Source organism: Lottia gigantea, assembly GCF_000327385.1.
Source record: "Lottia gigantea unplaced genomic scaffold LOTGIsca_48, whole genome shotgun sequence".
Classification (NCBI taxonomy): Eukaryota; Metazoa; Mollusca; class Gastropoda; family Lottiidae; genus Lottia; species Lottia gigantea.
Window position 1 is genome coordinate 1,886,340 of NW_008709663.1, and position 22,858 is coordinate 1,909,197.

Below are 22,858 nucleotides of genomic sequence, written 5' to 3' on the forward strand. Positions count from 1 at the left end.
AGAAGATAATTCTAAAACTAAAACTGTTTTAAAATGTTCAGAGAAAGAATAAAAGACTAAGATGAAATTCATGGTTAATCTACAATTGCTGTAGCAGTTAATCTTTTTAACTTTTATACAGGAATTGTGGGCTACCTTTCTCGTTCCGTTCTTTATACACCCACATGAATATGTGGTCGTATATTATTTTACCCCTGTCCGTCCGTCAACATGTCTTGTGGGCACAATAGAGACTACAGTTTTCATTTGATTGTAATGAAACTTGGTGTGAGCATTGGGATTCATAAGACGGCGGTCAAGTTCAAATTTGATGATATTTCCATGAACGGTTTTTGAGTTATTACCCTTGACTTAGTAAAAATACATCAAATTTGAATTGTAAACATGATTGGGGCTCTTGATGAAACTTGGTATGCAGGTATATATTAATGAGATCTAAGTAAAGCTTCTGGGTTATTGCTATTGAACTACAAATGCATAATGAAGATTGTCAATATGAGAAATTTGTATTATTATTGAAGATCTTTAATATATTTTTGGTCAATAAAGATTATCATCTCTGACAGCTGCCAGTGGGCGTATGTTACCTTGCCTGGCAAGCTATCTTTTTTAATTTAAGCATTTCAGTTAGGGTCTTAAGACGGCCTTCTTGAACATACATCTGTTTGATGACACCCAAACCCAATCAAATTTCTTCACTCTCTGGGATTTTTCATGTCGATATAAAGTGTTTTCAGTTGATAACTAGTCTAATGCTTTTGGAATCACAGTGGCTATTTTTACGGCATTTCCTGGAATGCCTCCGCAGTTAAATATACGGTAAAAATAGTCTGTGACTACTTCTACGTATTCCTACAACTTTGCAGTATAAGATACCTTAAAATAGTCTTGGTGATTATTTTTCTGTATCTTCACCGACACTGCGCTGTTTAAACTGCAATGCCTGCGCAGTATGAAATATCTAAAAATAGTCTATGACTATTTTTCTGTATCGTCTGTAACGCCTGCGCAGTATGAAATATCTAAAAATAGTCTATGACTATTTTTCTTTATCGTCTGTAACGCCTGCGCAGTTTGAAATATCTAAAAATAGTCTATGACTATTTTTCTGTATCGTCTGTAACGCCTGCGCAGTATGAAATATCTAAAAATAGTCTATGACTATTTTTCTGTATCGTCTGTAACGCCTGCGCAGTTTGAAATACCGTAAAAATAAATAATATGTGTTCTATTTTAACGGCATTTCCTGCAACTCCTGTGCTGATGGGGATACCTAAAAATAGTTAGTAGCTATATTTCTGTATCTCCGGAAGTCCTGCACATGAGAGAAAAGAATAGCCACTGTTTTTCCGAATAGACATTTTACTCGGAAATAGCAGGAGCGATTGTATCAACTGAGTTAATGAACTAATGTATTATTATCAGAGTTTCTTCTCTACACAGACTGGATTCTTAGGGTCTCAATAGTTTTTATACGTCCACATGAAAATTTTAAATTCAACCTTGACAGTTGTCATGTCATTGAGTCTGTTTGCCTTCTATTTTTTCCCTGTCACGAGGGAAGCTACTGACTCCACTCTATGTATGCTGATTTTAAAGGACTATTTAATACTTAAGTTTTTGATAACTGTTTAAATATATTTTTTTTACACTGTATATTTGATTATATATTGTTTAAGGACAATAAATGATTGATAATTGAATTGTATGTTTTTTTTAAATAGTTCATAATTTCTAATCAGTTTTGATATTTTTTTTTATTTACCTCTGTAAATGCCCAACATAAAAGTTTGATGTAAAACTATATTTCAAAACCGTTGCAAGATAAACTTGATTGTAAGTCAGCTTTATTACTTTTGACTTACTTTACCCATGATAAAAAAAACACAAAATTATTTACATTAAAAAGATTCCACTGTCAAATCTGACAAATATTATAAAAAAAAAAAAAAACTGGCACCAAAAATCAAAGGCAAAATTACATTTCATTTCACCTTCTTGCATTTGTCCTACATCTTCTCATGATTAGAAGAATTCTAGGTGGCGCTCTATTGAAGAATTCTAGGTGGCGCTCCATTGAAGAGTTCTGAAGAGATTCCGTCATTACAAATTCTCAAACGAGTGGTATAGAAGCAAAATATGTCACTTTCAAAATTTCTCCATCTATTTCCTTCTCGGCCATATTGAATTCTGTCTGCACCTACTAAACATTCTGAATTATATTCCAATTTGTTTTATTTAACGTTCAGTTGATTCCATTAATCAGGAACTCATCAATTGAGCTCTTCTCTACATATATGTCTTCTGAACTATTCAACATTATTTGATGTGAACTTTAATCATTAAAATTTGTGTTAAGAGTGAAGAAGTTCATAGAAATTCCTACGTCAACACTGGCCGAGGTCACAAATAAAGATATCTGTTAAAAAATATAGTTGTCAAAGATTGCCACTCAGTCGTACTGACCATGGTTTGGCCGTATTAACAGAGTTAGTAAAACAGTCAACCCAAGTTTCATCAGCAGTATCTGTGTAGCACAATATTTCACCAAACTTTCAACATATTTTATTTCACCGAACACCACCATGATGGCTATGATGATTATGATGATGGTGATGAGATTTTCCACTAGTTTGTTGCCGAGCTTGTTTTAATCCCTAAAATAGAAATACATCATCATTATTCAATATGAAGGATGTTTTTGAGGAAGTCTGTTTTTCAGTTATTAAGCAATATTGAACTATTGTCTGAGCAAAGTAAAAAGTTTTTGAATTTTGTCCATTATGTTTTTTATGAGAGTTGAAATATCAGCCTCAAAATAGTACTGTTAGTCTTAGAATGTTTTTGCTTTGATAAAAATATAAACACACATTATGTCTTCAAAATCTGTTTTTACAGAGGACAATTTTCAACTAAAATTGGTGACATTTTTGAATTGAACTTTCTAGGAGAGAAATGTGTTTTGTTTCAATGTAACCTTACAAAAGATTATATTTTTATCAAGGCAAAGACAATCTAAGACTAACAGTACTATTTTGAGGCTGATATTTCAACTCTCCAAAACATAGCGAAAAAATTCAAAAAACTTTTTACTTTGCTCAGACAATAGTTGTGAGGTATAATCTATGTTGATTTATAGTTAGAGATATGTAGTAAGTTCATTACAATTTAAACCAACATAAAAGTTAGTAGACTATTGGTGTTGAGGTGTATGTAAGTGTATGATATCTACCGGCACTGGAAATATATTAACATCTTTTCTAGATTCTGGAGTTTCAGAAATTCAGGGAAGTGGAAAACTTGGCCAAAAATATCTTTCATATTGTAGTTATAACAAGTCTTCCAAAACTCTAGTCTAGGGACGCTCAAATCTCAAAATACCTGGCTAAACATCAACCCTGCTATGGCTTATCAAGTCTCCAGGAACATGGAAAGGGCGCATGACCCCTAATTTTGGCTAAAAATGAACCCTGACCCTTACCTGGTAATATCCTGTATGGTATCCACTCATATACCACGATATTAACATACAAGATAGAGCATCTTCGTCATTCTCTATATTATCATCATAAAAAGGGGGTGGGGGAGGGGGTATCGTCGGTATTCTCTGAAAGACAGGAACAACAAATAAAAACAAATGATAACATTACGAAAGGTTGCATGAAAAGTGCAAGGAATCTTTAAGTGAGCCTGATTTGCACTATCTAAATCAGGATTCTGCACAATGACATACACTGGGGTGTGCTAATGATTAGAGTCTTTATGAACTAATGTAAGGAGTATTGTGAAGGGAAATACAGTACTTGCTATGTTGTAAACAGAACTTACAGTCATTACAGTACGCTAACAAGCTGCTAACTCTGACCTCCCCTGTGAAGCACCGAAATGTCCCAAAACCAAGCATTGTGGGTACAAAAATCGTGTCAGGGTCATTACCGTAATTTTAAGAATTCTTTTAGTCAAAATAATCGTGACAAGACAAACAATTGAACTACAGTTTTTACCAGACATGTTCACAATAATAATCTTAACAATGGTAACTATTAATAGAAACTTACAGGTGATCTTTGACCTCTAAAACCAGGTAACATACCAGCAGCACCTGGAGGAAACGGTGGCTAAAAAAAAAAATCATGTAGATACACTTTATATTAAAAGAGCCAAGTTTCAAGATACAATATACACATAGAAAAACTGGTATTCATTAAATAAACATTATCTAATGGCAAGGTTACCTCAAACCACGAATACTGTTGCTTGTGGTTAGAACTTTTATGGGGAGGTTTTAAGAGGTTTCTTATTAATCTATTGGGGGCAATGACAGCATCCATTTGCCACCATTAAAATTTTCAGTTTTCAGTCCATGGTTCCTGCAAATCCACTAAAAGCAGGTGCTTTACTTCACTATAGCAAAAACTGCTATAGATATATAAGGGTTTTGCGATAGTGAAGTCATAAAGCACCTACTATTAATGGAATTGAAGGAACTACAGATTGAAAATCGAAATGGTGCAAATTGATGCTATCAGTGTCCCTGATACACATAAAAAATTAAAAAACCTCTTTACAATCCCTTTTATGTTTTGAATCTGTCTTAAGAATCTTTATCCACCTGTAGTAATAAATCATTAGACAAGTATTACAGAAAACAGACTTACTGGCATCATTCCTGGAAATGGAGGAGGCGGGGGATGAAAACCAGGAATGTTCCAATGATTTGATTTGGCTGCTCCAGTATCCTCTCCCTCTTGATCTTGACTTTCTGTCTGAAATACAAATATTAAAAAAATCTAGAATATTACAATCTTAATTCTCTATCAAACACTAATTCAATGGAAATGGTATTTTTGACCAAGGACAAGTGACAACTATTTATCATTAATAGCGATAATTGGTTGTTAAAAAGTTGTAACATGTTTCTGTTTTTCATATCATTTATTATGATTATATATAATGATTATATAAGCAATAAACTGTTACCCTATGGCGGTTATGGTCGTATATCAGGACAAAGGGTGGCTGGAAAATGAATCATATATGCGTTAACGACCATAACTGCCATAGGGTAACAGTTTATAGCTTATATTTACGTTTTCAAGACATTCTAATTTTGAGACAAAGACTATAGTATTTTAGTAGGGCCTATTTCTTTACGTTTCAACGTTTGGGACTACGGACATGATTGTTTACAGTGGAGACTGTTTATTTCATACAATGATGTCAATTAATAACAAAGTCATTGGTTAAAATTACTACGCCTAATGTTTTGGTGATGAGGCAATGGCATTTATTGTGATATAAAAGCTACACAAATTTGCATCAGTCCAATTGACAAAACAATAGCTAATGTAAATATGACAGCTTGTTCCCCAATCCTTTCTTTAATGTTTATATTTGAATATATTTGTGAATAAGATATAGTTTACAAAAATTAATATATCTAATAAGACCTCTTTACAATCTCTTTACTATGATCTAATCATACCTCACTAGCTGAAGTAAGTTTATCATCACTATAATGAGCTATAGGTCGTAATAAGGCAGCAATATTCTGTTTCTCCTCATTTCCATAATCCATATACTTGACAATACAAGTATCAGTAGTGGTATCTATAGATATTATCTTAGCATTATAAATATAACCATCCTCACTGTATACAGCTCGACAATAATCATTTAACTTCCACTGAAATTATATCAGAGGCTTTTCTTATTTATCATCATTTTGTTTTGCAGTTCTGATCGTTAATACTTGGTTAATTTTGTGGTTCAAATTATTATATCATGGTAGGGGATGATCATCCTTTTTTGAGAGATTTTCCCAAGAAATATGTGTTATTAATTTAACTCAAGATTTTAAATGTATCATTAAGATTTTAATATTATCTCCAAGAAAAAATCTTTAACTCTCAATTCTTTTTCAGAACTCATGTGTAACTTTTCAAACACTCAAACCTGATCTATAATAAGAACAGGGTATACCCGATAATATTGAAAAACTGCCGAAACATCTATTGTAAGCTTATTGCAAGTGAAACTCTGAAATCTTTCGCCTTTTACAATTCCTTAGAATATTACTTAAATAAAATTATACAATAACACAATGCTCTGTGACCTAGGCCAGTGCTTTCATTGAGACTCGTCTCAATACACCCTAACACAATATTTCACTATTAAGAAATACAATAGTGAAAATATCTTGTTATTGTAGAAATACAATCATAACAACATGTTTCAGGTTCTGAATTAATATTTCCTTCTCTGAGTAACAACATGTTTCAAGTTGTTTAAATATCTCTATATGACTCTACAATTGTTGTATTGAGTTCTATGTTAAACAGTGAAAATGTTTGGTTTTTGTATAAAAAATATTAGATATTTTCACCGCCCTGTAATTTTACCTTCTGTCTTTTCCTTGGTTTATTTTTATGTTTATTTTTCTTTTTTTTACCATGGCCATGTTTAACTGGGATTGGATCTGGTGTATCATTTACTTCATCATTCTCACTCCCATTGAGTTTAGACTGAAAAATATAATTTAAGATCAATGTACTCCAGGGGTTTTCAACCTTGGGGTAATTTTGACATGAAATTTTTGGACAATATAAGTTTAAATCGTTCTATTCAGTCAGAGAAAACCTAAGGGAAAATCATAAAATAATAAGGAAAAGGTAAGGCATTTTATGTGCATTGGAGGCACTGGTAGCATCAATTTGCATCATTCCAATTTTTAATCAGACGTCTGTGGTTCCTATCAATAGTGATGTTATCAAACACTTAGTTTTAGTGCAATTGCGGGAACCACACGCATCTGATTGAAATCTGGAATGGTGCAGATTGATGATATCAGTGTAAAATAAAATACACATAAAACATTTAGAAAACATCGTTACAGTCCCTTTAAGTTGAGTTCTTGTATTAGTATGGTATCTACCTTGACAGCAGCAATGGCCTCATCATACGCTTTAATTAGAGCTGTATCATCCCAGGCATCACTATCATCAGTCTACAAGTAATAAGACAACAACATTTTCTAAAATTTGAATGGAAAAGCTATTATGAGATTCTAAGATAATAACCAAGACATTTTTAAACACAGACTACATGCCTACATACTTGCCATACAAAGACCACAAAATCCCATAAGCTTTGATGTATAGATAGCTCTATGCCAAGTTTCTTATCAATAGCACAACGGAAAGCTGAGAGGGGGCGAAACAGCAAAAGTGCCATCATTCATGGCCATGAACAAAATACAGTTTCGAACAAAACTGATTGGCAAAACAGCAACCGAAAGGCTTTGGTGTGTTTTTTGGATGATTGAAGTTATTTTCATAAAGAGGCACCGAGCCAATGTCTCTCAAAAAAGATATGGATCAAGTGATATGGTAAGAATAATTCAATTTCGACCTCTCCACGCTGAAAAAGTACGAATCCACTTTCAGCTCCCGCCATCTTGAACGTCGAGCTGACGTACAACTGTACCTAAACTCTTGATTGGATGATATCTAAAGCTGTAACCAATGGCAGTTTCTATAACAAACGCGTTGGTATAACTTCCGGTTGAAAATAGCCTTGATTATACCAGTGAAAGTAACGACTGGTTGCTCAAGGCTTTAATGGTGAAACGTAGGAAAAGCAAATAATTTTAATAACAACATGGAATTCTCTTTATACATTTGATGGGTAGGATTTTAGTCTTCCCTTGCCATTGCGATCTGTGATCTGAGAGTTTCAATGAACAAATCTGTACAGTCAGTCTCTATGAGAACCGTAGTCTATGGTGAGGACACAAACTGAAGTCTGATCTGAACTGAGTTGAGTTGAGTTGAATCTTGGCTTGGACTTGGACTTGTTGATTAGCCTATATAGTGTTGTCAATATTGATAAGTGAGAGATAGATAGTTACTGTTGTGAGCATTACATTTCAAGATTGTCATTCATTGTTATTCCATACTGGTGCTAATGCTGTTACTAAGCTGAAGTTACTCAGCAAACTGGTCCAAACTGGGTCAAATTATCATGTTGGTAAAAATCACTTAACGTTTCAACACTACACTGCTGTTACTCAGTTATAGCTTCTGTACCGTTACCAGAAAAAAAATGTGGACTGGATAGAAGCGTCAACTCCTCATTTACAACTTCCAGACGGTATGATGTGGACTATAACTCTCACTCCCAGAGAGAAAAAGACGTTAAAAAGGTTAACAATATTTTTCCTGTTAATTTCAGATTAGGCCTACATGTAATGAAGTAAAACTAAAGTTTACCAAGATGAGTTTTCGTCAATGGAATTCGAATAAAGGAAAAAACAGTCAGAAATCAGTGGGGCAGCAAGTTTTAGATCAAGAAAAACTGATAGCTGAGAAAAAACGTCAGATTCAAGAAAAATTGGCAGCAGCAGCCGCAGCTCAAAATCAACCAATCAACATCCCTGAACCTTCTGTACCTCAGACTAGCTCATTGTAAGATAGGTTTCATGTAGTATGAAATACTAGTTATATAAACAAAAAACATAGACTTGTGTTGGCTTTTCCTAGTATCTGTCATCTGAGTTGACTGGAATAATGAAGAATCAAGAATGAGTATAAGCCATCAAACATCAAACCTATAAAAATATAACGTCATAACCTAGTAAACTTTGTGTGAGAATTTTTGATTAATAACAACCTGAAAGTAACAAATTTTCTGTGGCCGTGACAACAATATATCAGATTCATTCTGAAATATATGACAGATTTCTTGAATGAAGTTATATCAACTGGTACATTGTGAAGTTATTAATTATAGCAACTATATACATTCACAGGCATCATAAATATATTGCTTTTTTGTTTTGTTTTTCAGTGGGAAACTACCAGGTTTAAGAAAAACAGCTTTTTTACCACAATCTTCATCAAAATCATCCCTAGATAAAAAACGTTTACTAGATCAAGGTACAGTATAAACTTATGGTTTTATAAGTAACCTTTTGACTTGTACTGGGATTTGACAGTCAGAATTTCATTGATACTATTCATTGTAAAGATGTTTTCTAAAAGAATTATGTGTGGCTCCTGCTATTCCACAAGAACTAAGCATTTTCTGACGTCACTAATTGTGAAGGGCCTTTTGGGATAGAGCATGATTTGCGATTAGTGACATTATCAAACACTTAGTTTTAGTTGAATTGCAGGAACCACAGACATTTGATTGAAAATTGGAATAGTGCAAATTGATGCTATCAGTGTCCACGATAAGCATAAAAGATAGTGGACCACAACCATATACGCGTTTACAAGCAATATAAGTGTTTACAAGCAATTGATGTTGATAGAAGCACTTACTGTATAGAGGGTAAAGGGCGATAACTCCTCAAAACTGACGTAAGATGCCTAAATCTTGAAAAAGCTTTAAATTTAATCAGAAGTAAACTAAACTTTCTCAAACCTTTCGATTTAGGTCCAATAACATCCATTTTAAGTTTTATCAAAATCGGTTGAAAACTAAGACAGTAATAGCATATTCAAGATTTTGGGGCAAGGGCAATAACTCTGATTCTAACGGTCGAAAATAGCTCAAATTCGAACTTGATCTCTGTTTAATGAATATGTATACACATAATGAATTTCATTTGATTCCATCAAACAATCTAGTTTATAGAGCGTTTACAAGCAAATGTTGACGGAGGGACTGACCAACGGACCGACGGACGGACGGATAAGGGTGTCGACAATATACATCCACATAGAGATGTGGGCGTATAAAAATTGAAAAAACCTCCTTACAATCTCTTTATTCACGATCGCTAGTGTCAGATGATAAATCATTTTGTTTTTATTTTTTCAGCTGTTAAAAAGACTCAACAATTAGCTCAATCATCACCCTCATCTAAACCTAAACCAGTTCAATTTGATATCAGCTCAAAATCACAAACCTCTTCTAAAGACAGCAGTACATCTAGTTTATTCAACCAATATGGTTACAGTACTAATAAACCAGAATTGGTTAGCAAATACGATTCATCTTTTGATAAACCAGAATCGGTGGGAAGTGACAATCAAACTAAGAAAGTGAAATATGACGAATATGGAACTCCTGATAAAGAAAGTGATTTTCAGTCTAAAAAATTCAAACAATCTTCTTACGGGACTTCTGGTGAATATGGATCAAGTGACTCATCTGAGCCTGGAACGCGGAAAAATCGATTTGATTCTACGCCTACACCTTCTCTTGGATCCACGAATCAATATGGATCAAGACCTTTTATTCCAAATCAATATCCTGCGGGAAATATCTCTCAGGCTCCACCAGGACCTCCTCCAGGACTTCCCCCAGGACCTCCACCTTATATGCCCAGAAATTTTCCCCCAGGGCCATTTGGAATTGGAAATGTAAACCCCCCTCCCCCTCCTCCCACAGGAAGTTTTGGTCAGGTACCAAATCAGATGGGGGCTGGAAATTTTAGACCTCCACCCCCAAATCAGTTTGTACCCAGACCAGGAAATTTGGGTCCTTTGCCTCCAAATCAAGCAGGGAATTTTCGATCGCAGTTTCCAAACCAGGGTCCTGGAAATTTCTGGCCTCCGTTGCCAAACCAGTATGGACCTGGAAATAATTCAGGGCCTCGGAATCAATTCATTATGGCTTCACATTCGGTTGGTCCACCAAAAATTGAATACGGCTCAGCTACTAACGAATACGGTTCAGCTACAAACGAATATGGTTCAGCTTCAAACGAATACGGTCCACCCAAAAATAAATTCAGCTCATCTATGAATATGGCAGAATATGGTCCACCTTCAAATGAATACGGTTCACCTACCAATGAATACGGTTCACCGGCAAATGAATACGGTTCAGCTACAAAGAAATATGGTTCACCTTCAAAGAAACATGGCTCCAATACAAATGAATATGGAAGCAAGAAACCAGTGAAATCTGAAGATGAAGAAGAATATGATCCATTCTCTCCCACAGAAGACACACCTGGTAAGTAAGTTAAAAATAGATAACTTGATAGTATGATTTTAGCCTGGGGCTTTAGGGTGAAATGAACGTTTTAACATTATTGGACAAAAGTTTCCAGGTGAAAGTTTTGAAAGGCTAGCCACCCCTTAATAACAGCCTGCTGTCTTGCTATGAATAAAATATTCAATTGAATTGTTTTTTTCAGAAAAAGTTGAAAAGAAATTACAAATGTAAGTAAATGGAATGCACTTCTCAATCTGAAATTTTCAACTCTAAATATTGCTATGTTTGTAGAAGCTGTGTACTCTTGATGAAACAGTTGCTTAGCCTAGTTCCTCCCCTGTCTGTGATGCTGGTCATTTGGGTTGGTATGGAATATGGGTCAAGTCATAATAGTGGTCTTGTGTGCTACAGGCTGCACATTTAAAGCTGATGGAAAGATGAAATGGAAATAAGAATAGGTGTTATTGAAAGACCCTGATTACAGTTTAGAAATTTATAGTTACACTAACAACAGTTAGAGTCAAAATATTGACTGTAGGATTTAGAGAGACGTTGTCTATTTAGCGTTGACAACTAGGAGGAACGTCAATGACGTTACTAATGTATGACATGAATTTAGTCCAATCAATGCCAAGATGACAATGACAATATCTCCAACCCTTTTCTTTGATGGAATAGCAGACCTTTTTAGGCATAACACCTCTAATAAATTTGTTTATTGTATCTACAATTGACAGCAACTTTTTTCTACTTTTAGATCGATTCAGTCCAAGTCGAACGCTGCCAGTAAAAAGAAAGTGACGCAGAGTTTAGCTTCTGTTTTCGATCAAGGAGATAAAGAAGGTATGTATACCAGTTTAGAGCTCATTTCAAAATTATCTTGGACAATATGGCTGACCATGGCTTTTACAATAAAACATTTGCAATTATGCTAAGAGTGGATTGAAAACCAAAATGATTGGATAAAATGGCTGATTTGCGTTAGCAACAGCAACCATCGTTTATAAGGTGAAGCAGACATACGATAGCAGCAGATTTGAATCATAAAATTCATATTTTTCCACCTGAATTAAAAATTCAGAATAAAAAAATCGTGGAGGAGTAAAGACCAGGGTTCTCATCAGAGGTCTTCTAGTTTCTCCTACAGAGTCGCCAGAATTAAAATCGAGAATAGATGAACTAGTTGCCAGATTACAAGCTGGTGGGGTTTTAATGGTAGCTCAAGTTATGAATGATTACAGAGAGAATCCTGATTATTGGTAGGTTGTCTCCCCTTTTAGTCATTCTTAAAATTGGTGAGGCTCAATTGGAGATTTCTGCTCTCAATTAGACGGTATAAAAGCAGAATATGTCACATTCAAAATTTCCCTTCCATTTTGAATTCCTTCTGCACTTATTAGTTTTTCGGCAAACAGACACGTTCTGAACTCTGTTCCAACTTGTTTTATTGAACGTCCAGTTGATTCCATGAAACCGAAACCAGCAGAACTTGTCATTTGAGCGACGCCATGGTGTCAATAAATACCACTATGGATATATATAATTTTTATCTACAAACCGATATGAAGAATTTTTAAAAATGCTTGGTACATGTTAATCAGTAAATTTCATCTCTATGTTTTTGATGAAAGTGGTTGTTAAAACAATGTCATTGAATAACGAAAGCACAGGCTGAGCAGCAATCAATTTTTTGTGAAAATTATCAGGAAAAATGAGTTGTAGGTGGTTATACAGATCTTTGATAATGGGTATATAAAGATTATTTCTCTACCCTCTAGGTTTCTATATAAAGATTATTTCTCTACCCTCTAGGTTTTTATATAAAGATTATTTCTCTACCCTCTAGGTTTCTATATAAAGATTATTTCTCTACCCTCTAGGTTTTTATATAAAGATTATTTCTCTACCCTCTAGGTTTCTATATAAAGATTATTTCTCTACCCTCTAGGTTTCTATATAAAGATTATTTCTCTACCCTCTAGGTTTTTATATAAAGATTATTTCGCTACCCTCTAGGTTTTTATATAAAGATTATTTCTCTACCCTCTAGGTTTTTTTATAAAGATTATTTCTCTACCCTCTAGGTTTTTATATAAAGATTATTTCTGTACCCTCTAGGTTTTTTTATAAAGATTATTTCTCTACCCTCTAGGTTTTTATATAAAGATTATTTCTCTACCCTCTAGGTTTTTATATAAAGATTATTTCTCTACCCTCTAGGTTTCTATATAAAGATTATTTCTCTACCCTCTAGGTTTCTATATAAAGATTATTTCTCTACCCTCTAGGTTTTTATATAAAGATTATTTCTCTACCCTCTAGGTTTTTATATAAAGATTATTTCGCTACCCTCTAGGTTTCTATATAAAGATTATTTCTCTACCCTCTAGGTTTTTATATAAAGATTATTTCGCTACCCTCTAGGTTTTTATATAAAGATTATTTCTCTACCCTCTAGGTTTCTATATAAAGATTATTTCTCTACCCTCTAGGTTTTTATATAAAGATTATTTCTCTACCCTCTAGGTTTCTATATAAAGATTATTTCTCTACCCTCTAGGTTTTTATATTAAGATTATTTCTCTACCCTCTAGGTTTCTATATAAAGATTATTTCTCTACCCTCTAGGTTTTTATATAAAGATTATTTCTCTACCCTCTAGGTTTTTTTATAAAGATTATTTCTCTACCCTCTAGGTTTCTATATAAAGATTATTTCTCTACCCTCTAGGTTTTTATATAAAGATTATTTCTCTACCCTCTAGGTTTCTATATAAAGATTATTTCTCTACCCTCTAGGTTTCTATATAAAGATTATTTCTCTACCCTCTAGGTTTTTATATAAAGAAGATTCTGAAGCGTATCAGTATTTCTGTAAAGAGATGCAGACAAAGAGAAAAGTAACGGCACCAAAACCTGCCGGTGTTATTGTTTCAAACTTGGTACCGAAATCTGCTGACAGAGGTCATGAGGCTGATACAGAAGAGGCAGAAGGTAGATTTGTTTTGTCATTTGTTTTCAGAATAAAAAATTAAAAAAAAGGCATCCATATTTTACAAGGATAATTACTTAAATTCTTAAGGATCTTGTCTATCAGCTGGTCAAAGTTCTTGACAATGATCAAAACTTAGGTTTTCAAGGATCTTGTCTATCAGCTGGTCAAATTTCTTGACAATGATCACAACTTAGGTTTTCAAGGATCTTGTCTATCAGCTGGTCAAAGTTCTTGACAATGATCACAACTTAGGTTTTCAAGGATCTTGTCTATCAGCTGGTCAAATTTCTTGACAATGATCACAACTTAGGTTTTCAAGGATCTTGTCTATCAGCTGGTCAAAGTTCTTGACAATGATCACAACTTAGGTTTTCAAGGATCTTGTCTATCAGCTGGTCAAAGTTCTTGACAATGATCACAACTTAGGTTTTCAAGGATCTTGTCTATCAGCTGGTCAAAGTTCTTGACAATGATCACAACTTAGGTTTTCAAGGATCTTGTCTATCAGCTGGTCCTTAACCAAATTTCTTGACAATGATCAAAACTTAGGTTTTCAAGGATCTTGTCTATCAGCTGGTCCTTAACCAAATTTCTGGACAATGACCTCACGACTTGTCTACAGCTGGTCCTTGACTGAACCCCTTGACAACTTAGGTTCTAACGATTTTATTTACTGGCTGGTCTTTGGCTCCGAAAATATTCTCTTTGCCAAATAAATTTTGTAAGATTTAAAATCTGATTGTTACCTCTTGGCTTCTTTTTATTTGACAGGTAGTGATGATAAACGTAAGAAACGAAAGAGAAAGAGTCGATGGGGAAATGAGGAGTCACAACCTGCTACCCCGGTACCTATGATGTCTATCCCTGGGGGTAGTGGAGGGGTGGGGGTTGTCACCAATATACAGCTGGGAGGGATATCAACTGTACAGGCTCCTACTCCAGCAGGTGAGTTTCATATATATTCACAAGCACATACCAACATAATTAATAAGCTTATCTATTGCTTTGTGACCCAGGCCAGTGCTTTTATTGAGACTCGTCTCATTACACCCTAAAACCACAATAAGCCTTTCTATTGCCCTATGACCTCGGTCAGTGCTTTCTTCTCAATACACCCTAATATCCAATAATATGTGATTCTGTGAAATGTCATTTCCTCTAAACTAGCATATTTAGAAGAAAAACCTCAATAAATCGACACCCCTTCTAAATCACAATTCGGCATTGAAATAAGATACAAAAGTAGCTAATCTGTAGTTAATTAACCTCTTGTAAACTGTAGGGGGTTTCATTATAGTAGGAGCCTATCTTTCACAATTTCTACCAATTTGTTACCCAACCTCTTACCTTTTCGGGTTTCAGAATTATTGCCTTTGACAAAGTAAAAATGCAGCAAATTTGGCTTGTAGGCACGATAGAAGCTACAATTTTTATCAGTTCTTGATGAAACATGGTATGCTAATATGTATTATTGGGAGATCCTTCACAATTTCAGACAGTATTCCGCTAATTTGTTACCCTCCCTCTTATCTTTTCAGCTCCCCACTATCCGACTGTACAAGATTTTGCCAGGAAGATGGTCGGAAGTGATAATATTAATTCAGAACAGATGCAACAAATACGAGAGCAAAAAGAGGTTTGAAGTTTAATTTTCATTGAGGTGTTCAATAGATAAAGAGTTTGTCATCAATTTTCATTTTTATATGCCTACGCATATTGCCACCTTGTCCGTCTGTCAGCCCATCTGCCACATTAAGATGGTGTTCAATTTCACATGAATTGGAATTAGAAATTTATTAAGTGGGCGTATGTTGCTAGGCATATCTGTGTATATGAAAACATACAAGTTATTTAGTGGTCTCATGTTAAAAATTTATCAATAGTTTGAACATTTTCTATATTTTGATCTTGAAACAGAAGTAAGTATATGTTATTTATATAAATGAATTATTTGTAGTTGAATATGATGTATGAACTGATATTGGCCCAGAAGAAAGCTAAAGAAGCTATGTTGATGTCTGAACTACCTGGTATAAAAGTCAAACCTCAATATGAATATGATTCTGATGAAGACACTGAAGGTGGAACTTGGGAACATAAAAAACGTATGACAGAAATGAATGCTACCAGAGGTAATACTTCTAAAATTTTACATATATTTGGCAGTTTTTCAATTTTTGAGTAGCGAGTTTGGAGTTTTTGCTGATAAGATTCTGGCTTCTTTTCAGTAATATATTTTTGACTCAAATTATGTACATTTACTACATTGTCACTAGTTGTTAAGTTGTGAAAATTCATGATGATATTTGTTGTGATTTGATTATCCAGATAGATTATCTAGATTATCCAGATAGATTATCCAGATAGATTATCCAGATAAACGATTCATTACTTAATTATAGAATGCTCCTTGATCCATTGGTTGGCTATGTCGACTGGTTTGATAAGGAAAGATGAAGTTATAAATGTTGTTATTATATTTAATTTAATTATCCTGATTAACGATTGATTAATTAATTAATTAATTCTAGAATGGGCCGACCAGTTAACAGATTCTAACAGAGGAAAACATTTCATTGGTGATTTTCTGCCGCCTCAAGAATTAGAGAAATTTATGGAAACATACAAGGTCAGTTTTATTTTGAAATTCTCTAGGCGTTGATTCAGACATCAACATAATGCATTTAAACTTTTCAAACTGATTGCTTCTGTAAGTTGGTAGATTTTCCAGGTTTTTTTTCCCTATCATTTAAAACACTAATATTGACTGATATTGACTAATATTGACTGACATTGACAGATATTGACTAATATTGACTGATATACTAATATTGACTGATATTGACTAATATTGACTGACATTGACTAATATTGACAGATATTGACTGATATACTAATATTGACTAATATTGACTGACATTGACTAATATTGACAGATATTGACTGATATACTAATATTGACTGATATTGACTAATATTGACTGATATTGACTGATATTGGCTAATATTGACTGATATTGACTGATATTGGCTAATATTGACTGATATTGACTGATATTGACTGATATTGACCTGTAATTTCTATTTTTTTGCAGGCTTTAAAAGAAGGTCGAACGCCAGATTATTCTGATTATAAAGAGTTTAAAATAACGTGTGAGAATATCGGGTATAAAATGTTACAGAAATTAGGCTGGCAGGAAGGAGAGGGGCTAGGTCCCGAGGCTCAGGGTATCACCCAACCTGTCAATAAGTAAGTTTTATCATCCATTCTTATAGGATCAAATGTTGCCATGACAACTAATAGATAAAAGAAAAGGAAAAATAGATGACATCGTAGGTTCATTTCTACACGCTGGTCTTCAACCTAACCTCTTGGTTGCAATGATCTTTCCAGATTATCTGTTCCCATTTTCAGCGGGGTCGACTGGAATACTAAACAAAGATTCAAGGTCATCAGATTCTCACTATCTGACAGGGTTTAGAACCCACGACCATGGTTTGTAGGGTGTAATCAAGCAAAACAACTGCGAACGAACCAATGCTCTAACCGACTGTGACCCCATACAACATCCTTACACTCAGTCAATATGAATTAAATGTAATATTGATGGGTTTTTCCCTGTTCTATATTTAGGTTATAACTTATTCTGATATAAGATGGTATTTCCTGTTTTTTTGTGCAGTGAATATAATGTTCTATCAACAGTCGCGCTGTTCATTCGAAACTATAGGGATATATATCTATATTGTGATATTGCCCTGCTCTATAAGCTTCTATTGGCAGAATTAAATATTTGTCATTATGGCTAAATGAAGTCCAAACATTCCAAGTCTAATCTTTAAAACGTAATGTTATTACAGGGGAAATACTAGTGTAGATAATATGGGATTTGGAGTAGAGAAAGAGTCTAATTTAAACCAGGGTGATGATGAATTTGATGCTTATAGAAAGAGAATGATGTTAGCTTATAAATTCAGACCCAATCCATTGGTACGTAGTTGATTCTTAGAATAACACAACACAATATATTTAACTTTTTGGTGACTGAATTAAAGGGATTTTAAAGTTGGTTGTATATGCATCGAGTTCACGTAGCTTCCTATCTAATTCCAGTGGCTCCAGCAATATAAAAACTTTATGGCTAGATTGTAATGTCTCTATCACAAATGCCATTGGAGGAAAAGTTAAAGAGATTGTAAAGAGGTTTTCTTAATTTGTTATTTGTATCGGGGATACTGATAGTATCAATTTGTACCATTCCAATTTTCAATCAGATGTCTGTGGTTCCTGCAATTCCACTAAAACTTGGTGTCTGAACCAAGTGATGTCATAAAACGCCAAGTTTAAGTGGAATTGCAGGAACTACAGAAGTCTGATTGAAAATTGGAATGGTTTACATCGATGCTGTTAGTGTCCTCCATACACATAAAGAGTTAAGAAAACCTCTTTACAATCCCTAGTATAATACTAGTATTATAATAAAATAATTATATTTCAGAACAATCCAAGACGTCCGTATTACTGAAGACATCAGTTAACATACAATAAAACATTTCTATAATAATACGCCTTATTCTTACTCACACTGGATACAAATAACCCAACAGGAAAGACAGAATCCCCACTTATTTTTGGGTTGGGGAACCTTTGTAATGGCTGGTTCTTCACCATCCTCTTGACATCGAGCATTTCTGGATTATCTATACCATTTTAAGGTTACAAGACGACATTCCAACAGTCTAACTGACAGTGATACAGCCCAGACAAACTATCAGGAGAAGTTATTATTATATTGATATGGTTTGATAAAACATTGTTCATTAAAAACCACTTTATAAAATAATTACATACAGTAACACAACAATCTGATTACATACAGCTCTAGGTATTTTGTTTCATTTATTTCTGTGGGTAACTTCACCCATTCTTATAATGTATGGATCAGCCTGCAGAAAACATGGAAATTTAGAGCTGTATTTGTAACAGACACATTTAATTCAATTCTTAACACAAACCATTCTCAAATATTCCCAGAATGCTAAAACATCCGTCTGCATCAGAAGTGTTTTTTGATAAAAGTTCACATTTTTAATACTTAATAAAACTGATTCAAAATCCTAATAAATTATAAATGTTTGAACCTAAATAAATCGGAACCAAAATGTCTGGATAGTGGATACACATTGTAAAACATGGATCTATATTAGAGGTATGTTTTTGATGAGTACTGATTCAAAACCCAAAACAAATTCGATTTTTCTCAATTCACATTTTAGACAGATTCTATTGGAAACATCTTATTTCTGTTACTAGTAATTCACCCAAAATTGAGAAATTTTATGATTCACAATCTAAAACATCAATCCTAGAGTCAGACGATATGTCAATATTATCAGAAAACAGTAATTAAATACTGATCATTTTAGGGATTATATCTTATGATAGGACCAAAAATGACTGTTAGAAATCAGTTAGTTAATTATATAACAATGTTAAACATGGCTCCGTGAAGGTTGGTCATTAGACAACATTTTTTCTATGATGATGATAAAATTCAGACTAAAATCTCTCATATCATCAAACTATACATCAACAAATCTCAGACATGTTATATTTAATACCAGTATTTTTTCTGTCTTACTCTCGTTTCCACAATTCCCATTTCCTGCATAATATCTTCTTCAAATGTTGATAGTTTAGGTATGTAGGTCACATTTCTTAACTCCTTGTCTGGTGTATCTTTCTCACTGTCTAAAACAAAAAATATTAAATTAAATGGATCTTTATGTCTTACTGCAGCTAATGGTAACACCATGCTGTATGCAATGAGGGATATTTGTAATGTATTTTTGCATAGACTAGAATTTTATGAGTGTTTAGCAACTATCTCTCGCTTCATCGCAGTTTTAATTAAAATTAGACTAGACTTTCCATTATTATTAATGTAGTCACTACAGTTTGGGTCTAACAATGGACCTCTTGAGCTTTCAAAATAACCTTTTGACCTAACCTGAAGAATAATAGCTACAGAATAAAACAACGGAATGAAAGTTTATCAAGAACTGGGTATATCAAACATTGTTTCACCATGACATTATTTTTGATTAAATCAATACTGAAGAATGACAATGTCAAATTTTTTGGGCCCCTAAACTTATAATATCAGGCACTATTTCTAGAATAATTTTGCCTGGGTAGGCCTATCCCTAATTATAGATTTGTTAATTTTTACTGTATCATGTATAGGCCTATGATCACTCTAATTAATTTACAAGGCTTAATCTGAAAAAAAATTAAATCAATTTGGAGTTTTAAATCACAAATTTACGCGCTTTGGAAAAATATCCTGACTTTTCACCCAATCTCAAGATTTTTCAAGGCAAATCTCCAGATTTTTTTTTCTGACCTGTACACATGTATGATATCAGTATTTAATAATATGCTAAGGAAACTTCAGATACTTGTGATATTATTAACTCCTCATTAGAAAGTAGTGATGTATACAAGTGTTTATCTAGAGGTAGGATAGATATATAGGTACAGTTTAACAGGTTTAACTATTCTGTAATATAGTCTATCTATCCTGTAATATAGTCTATCTACCTTTATAAGCTGCCTTATCAACACCATCATACTCAGTGTTATTATAGGTAGCTGACAATGGAATAATACGTCCCGATTTTAACGATACACGAACTCTCTCTCCGTCTGCAGTATATCTCCATTCTACATCTGTCTTAGTCCTGAAATATATCATTAGAAAGATATAATAAACCAAGGCCTGGATTGCTACAGGCAGTGCACATTATTGATCCTTCTACAGTTGGAAATCCAAAAAGAAAAGGCTAATAGTCTGTCCTGGAAAAATTTCCCTCATTGCACACTGCATGGCGTTGCCCGTCTGCTGAAGAGTAGGATATAAAAATTTATTTCATTTCATTAAATACAATTATAGTTGTCACCAGGACTAAATAAACATAAACTATGTAGACTTTTTGAAATGAAATAACATTTTTTTAAAAACTTTTCTGCACCTGATTGAGCTAATGAAGACAGGCAACACCATGCAATGTGCAATGAAGGAAATTTTACCTGGAGCATTAACTTTGACAAACTCATAACAATCAAAGGTGGTTTCTGTCATTGCATTCTTATTGAAGTAAAGCCCTTCTAAAACTCTTGTGAAGTTCTATAGTACAGTCAGTTAGAGCATTGGTTCTCTACAGACGTCATTTGTTTGGTTACATAAATCGTTGAATAAGTCATCTTCGCTCATAGTTCCAGTCAACCCAGCTGTAAATGGGTACGAATAATATGGGAAAGATCGATGCCAACAGGATTGACCAAGGACTAGCTGGTAGAAAGGATCCTTAATAGTGAACCTAATTTGTTATCCTTGTAAGGTCAATGCCAAGAGTTTTGACCAAGGACCAGCTGGTAAAAAGGAACCTCTGAGAACCTAAGTCGTTATCCTTGTGCAATAATAGTTGTTTCTGTTGGTACAATAAATAAAATTGGGCAAATTTTCAGCAGAATTTTCTTAACAGTAACTGTAAAATAATGAAAAAGTCTTACTGTTCAGCTGGGTCTATCAGTGCTACTTCACTGGTGACTAATAATGGTTTCTCTTCACAATCTATCGCTTCTTCTTCAAGTTTAAATTTCTACATTTACAATTATCAAAATAGAATAAAACCAAAACATATACCACTGATAGTTATTTTGACAGTTGTAGGCTGGTGTAGAGACTGTAAAACTAGTCCTTTATTGTGTGAATTCTTTCCCGAATGTGTGGGGGTTTTAAATATACATATTTAAATGTTAGAAAAAACGCATCTTCGAAGATGTGGAAAAGGGCTTAGTTTTTCTGACTCTACTCAGGACAAACACTGTCATCAGAGGTTGGAATAGAGATAGATAGTTCTGACCTATACAGAATATCTTCATTGGGACTAAGCTTATATCCTTTTGGTTTTGTAATTATGAAGAAGTCAGTCTTCCCAGTGATGTCAATAAGCTGATATAGACTGGGTTGATCTCCAGCAGAAAACCATCCAGAATAAATAACACAATAACAGAGGGTTAAATAACTTACCAAGTTTAAACCTTTCACTATACACAGGTTTGTATCATCATATATTCTTGATATAGTACCAATTTTCCCTTTATCAGAACCAGTCAGTACTTCTACCTGTAAAATATATCATTCTTGTTAATTAGTCTGTGATATCAGACATTAACTTGTCTTCTACCAACAACTACCTAGTCTGTGATATCAGTTAGCTGGAAGCGGATGCTAACTTGTCATCTACCAACAACTACCTAGTCTGTGATATCAGTTATCTAGAAGTGGATGCTAACTTGTCATCTACCAACAACTACCTAGTCTGTGATATCAGTTATCTAGAAGCGGATGTTAACTTGTCATCAACCAACAACTACCTAGTCTGTGATATCAGTTATCTAGAAGTGGATGTTAACTTGTCATCAACCAACAACTACCTAGTCTGTGATATCAGTTATCTAGAAGTGGATGTTAACTTGTCATCAACCAACAACTACCTAGTCTGTGATATCAGTTATCTAGAAGTGGATGTTAACTTGTCATCAACCAACAACTACCTAGTCTGTGATATCAGTTATCTAGAAGTGGATGTTAACTTGTCATCAACCAACAACTACCTAGTCTGTGATATCAGTATCTAGAAGCAGATGTTAACTTGTCATCTACCAACAACTACTTAGTCTGTGATATCAGTTATCTAGAAGTGGATGTTAACTTGTCATCTACCAACAACTACCTCGTCTGTGATATCAGTTATCTAGAAGCAGATGTTAACTTGTCATCTACCAACAACTACTTAGTCTGTGATATCAGTTATCTAGAAGTGGATGTTAACTTGTCATCTA

The 22,858-nt window shown here is 33.9% G+C and overlaps 3 protein-coding genes across 3 annotated transcripts; 1 reads left to right on the forward strand and 2 right to left on the reverse strand.

The window, feature by feature from the left end:
- Positions 1–444: 444 nt before the first annotated feature.
- Positions 445–7,473, reverse strand: LOTGIDRAFT_234254 (hypothetical protein). Its single transcript, XM_009061466.1, has 10 exons — positions 7,411–7,473; positions 6,935–7,006; positions 6,402–6,524; positions 5,486–5,686; positions 4,659–4,766; positions 4,059–4,118; positions 3,482–3,607; positions 2,060–2,657; positions 1,343–2,034; positions 445–753 (listed from the first exon to the last, which is right to left on the reverse strand). Exons 1-8 carry the CDS (start codon positions 7,453–7,455, stop codon positions 2,571–2,573), a joined length of 822 nt encoding a protein of 273 aa, XP_009059714.1. The 5' UTR covers positions 7,456–7,473; the 3' UTR covers positions 445–753; positions 1,343–2,034; positions 2,060–2,570.
- An 8,488-nt stretch (positions 7,474–15,961) lies between these two features.
- Positions 15,962–18,473, forward strand: LOTGIDRAFT_125037 (hypothetical protein; the record flags this gene model as incomplete). Its single annotated transcript, XM_009061467.1, has 5 exons — positions 15,962–16,079; positions 16,479–16,576; positions 17,043–17,197; positions 17,809–17,938; positions 18,447–18,473. 5 exons carry the CDS (start codon positions 15,962–15,964, stop codon positions 18,471–18,473), a joined length of 528 nt encoding a protein of 175 aa, XP_009059715.1.
- Positions 18,474–19,562: 1,089 nt separating this feature from the next.
- LOTGIDRAFT_125047 (hypothetical protein) lies at positions 19,563–22,142 on the reverse strand (the record flags this gene model as incomplete). The annotated part of the gene is made up of 4 exons (XM_009061468.1): positions 19,563–19,699; positions 20,552–20,691; positions 21,524–21,612; positions 22,044–22,142. Coding segments are annotated over 4 exons (465 nt in total), but the record flags the coding sequence as incomplete, so codon positions are not given.
- Positions 22,143–22,858: the final 716 nt, after the last annotated feature.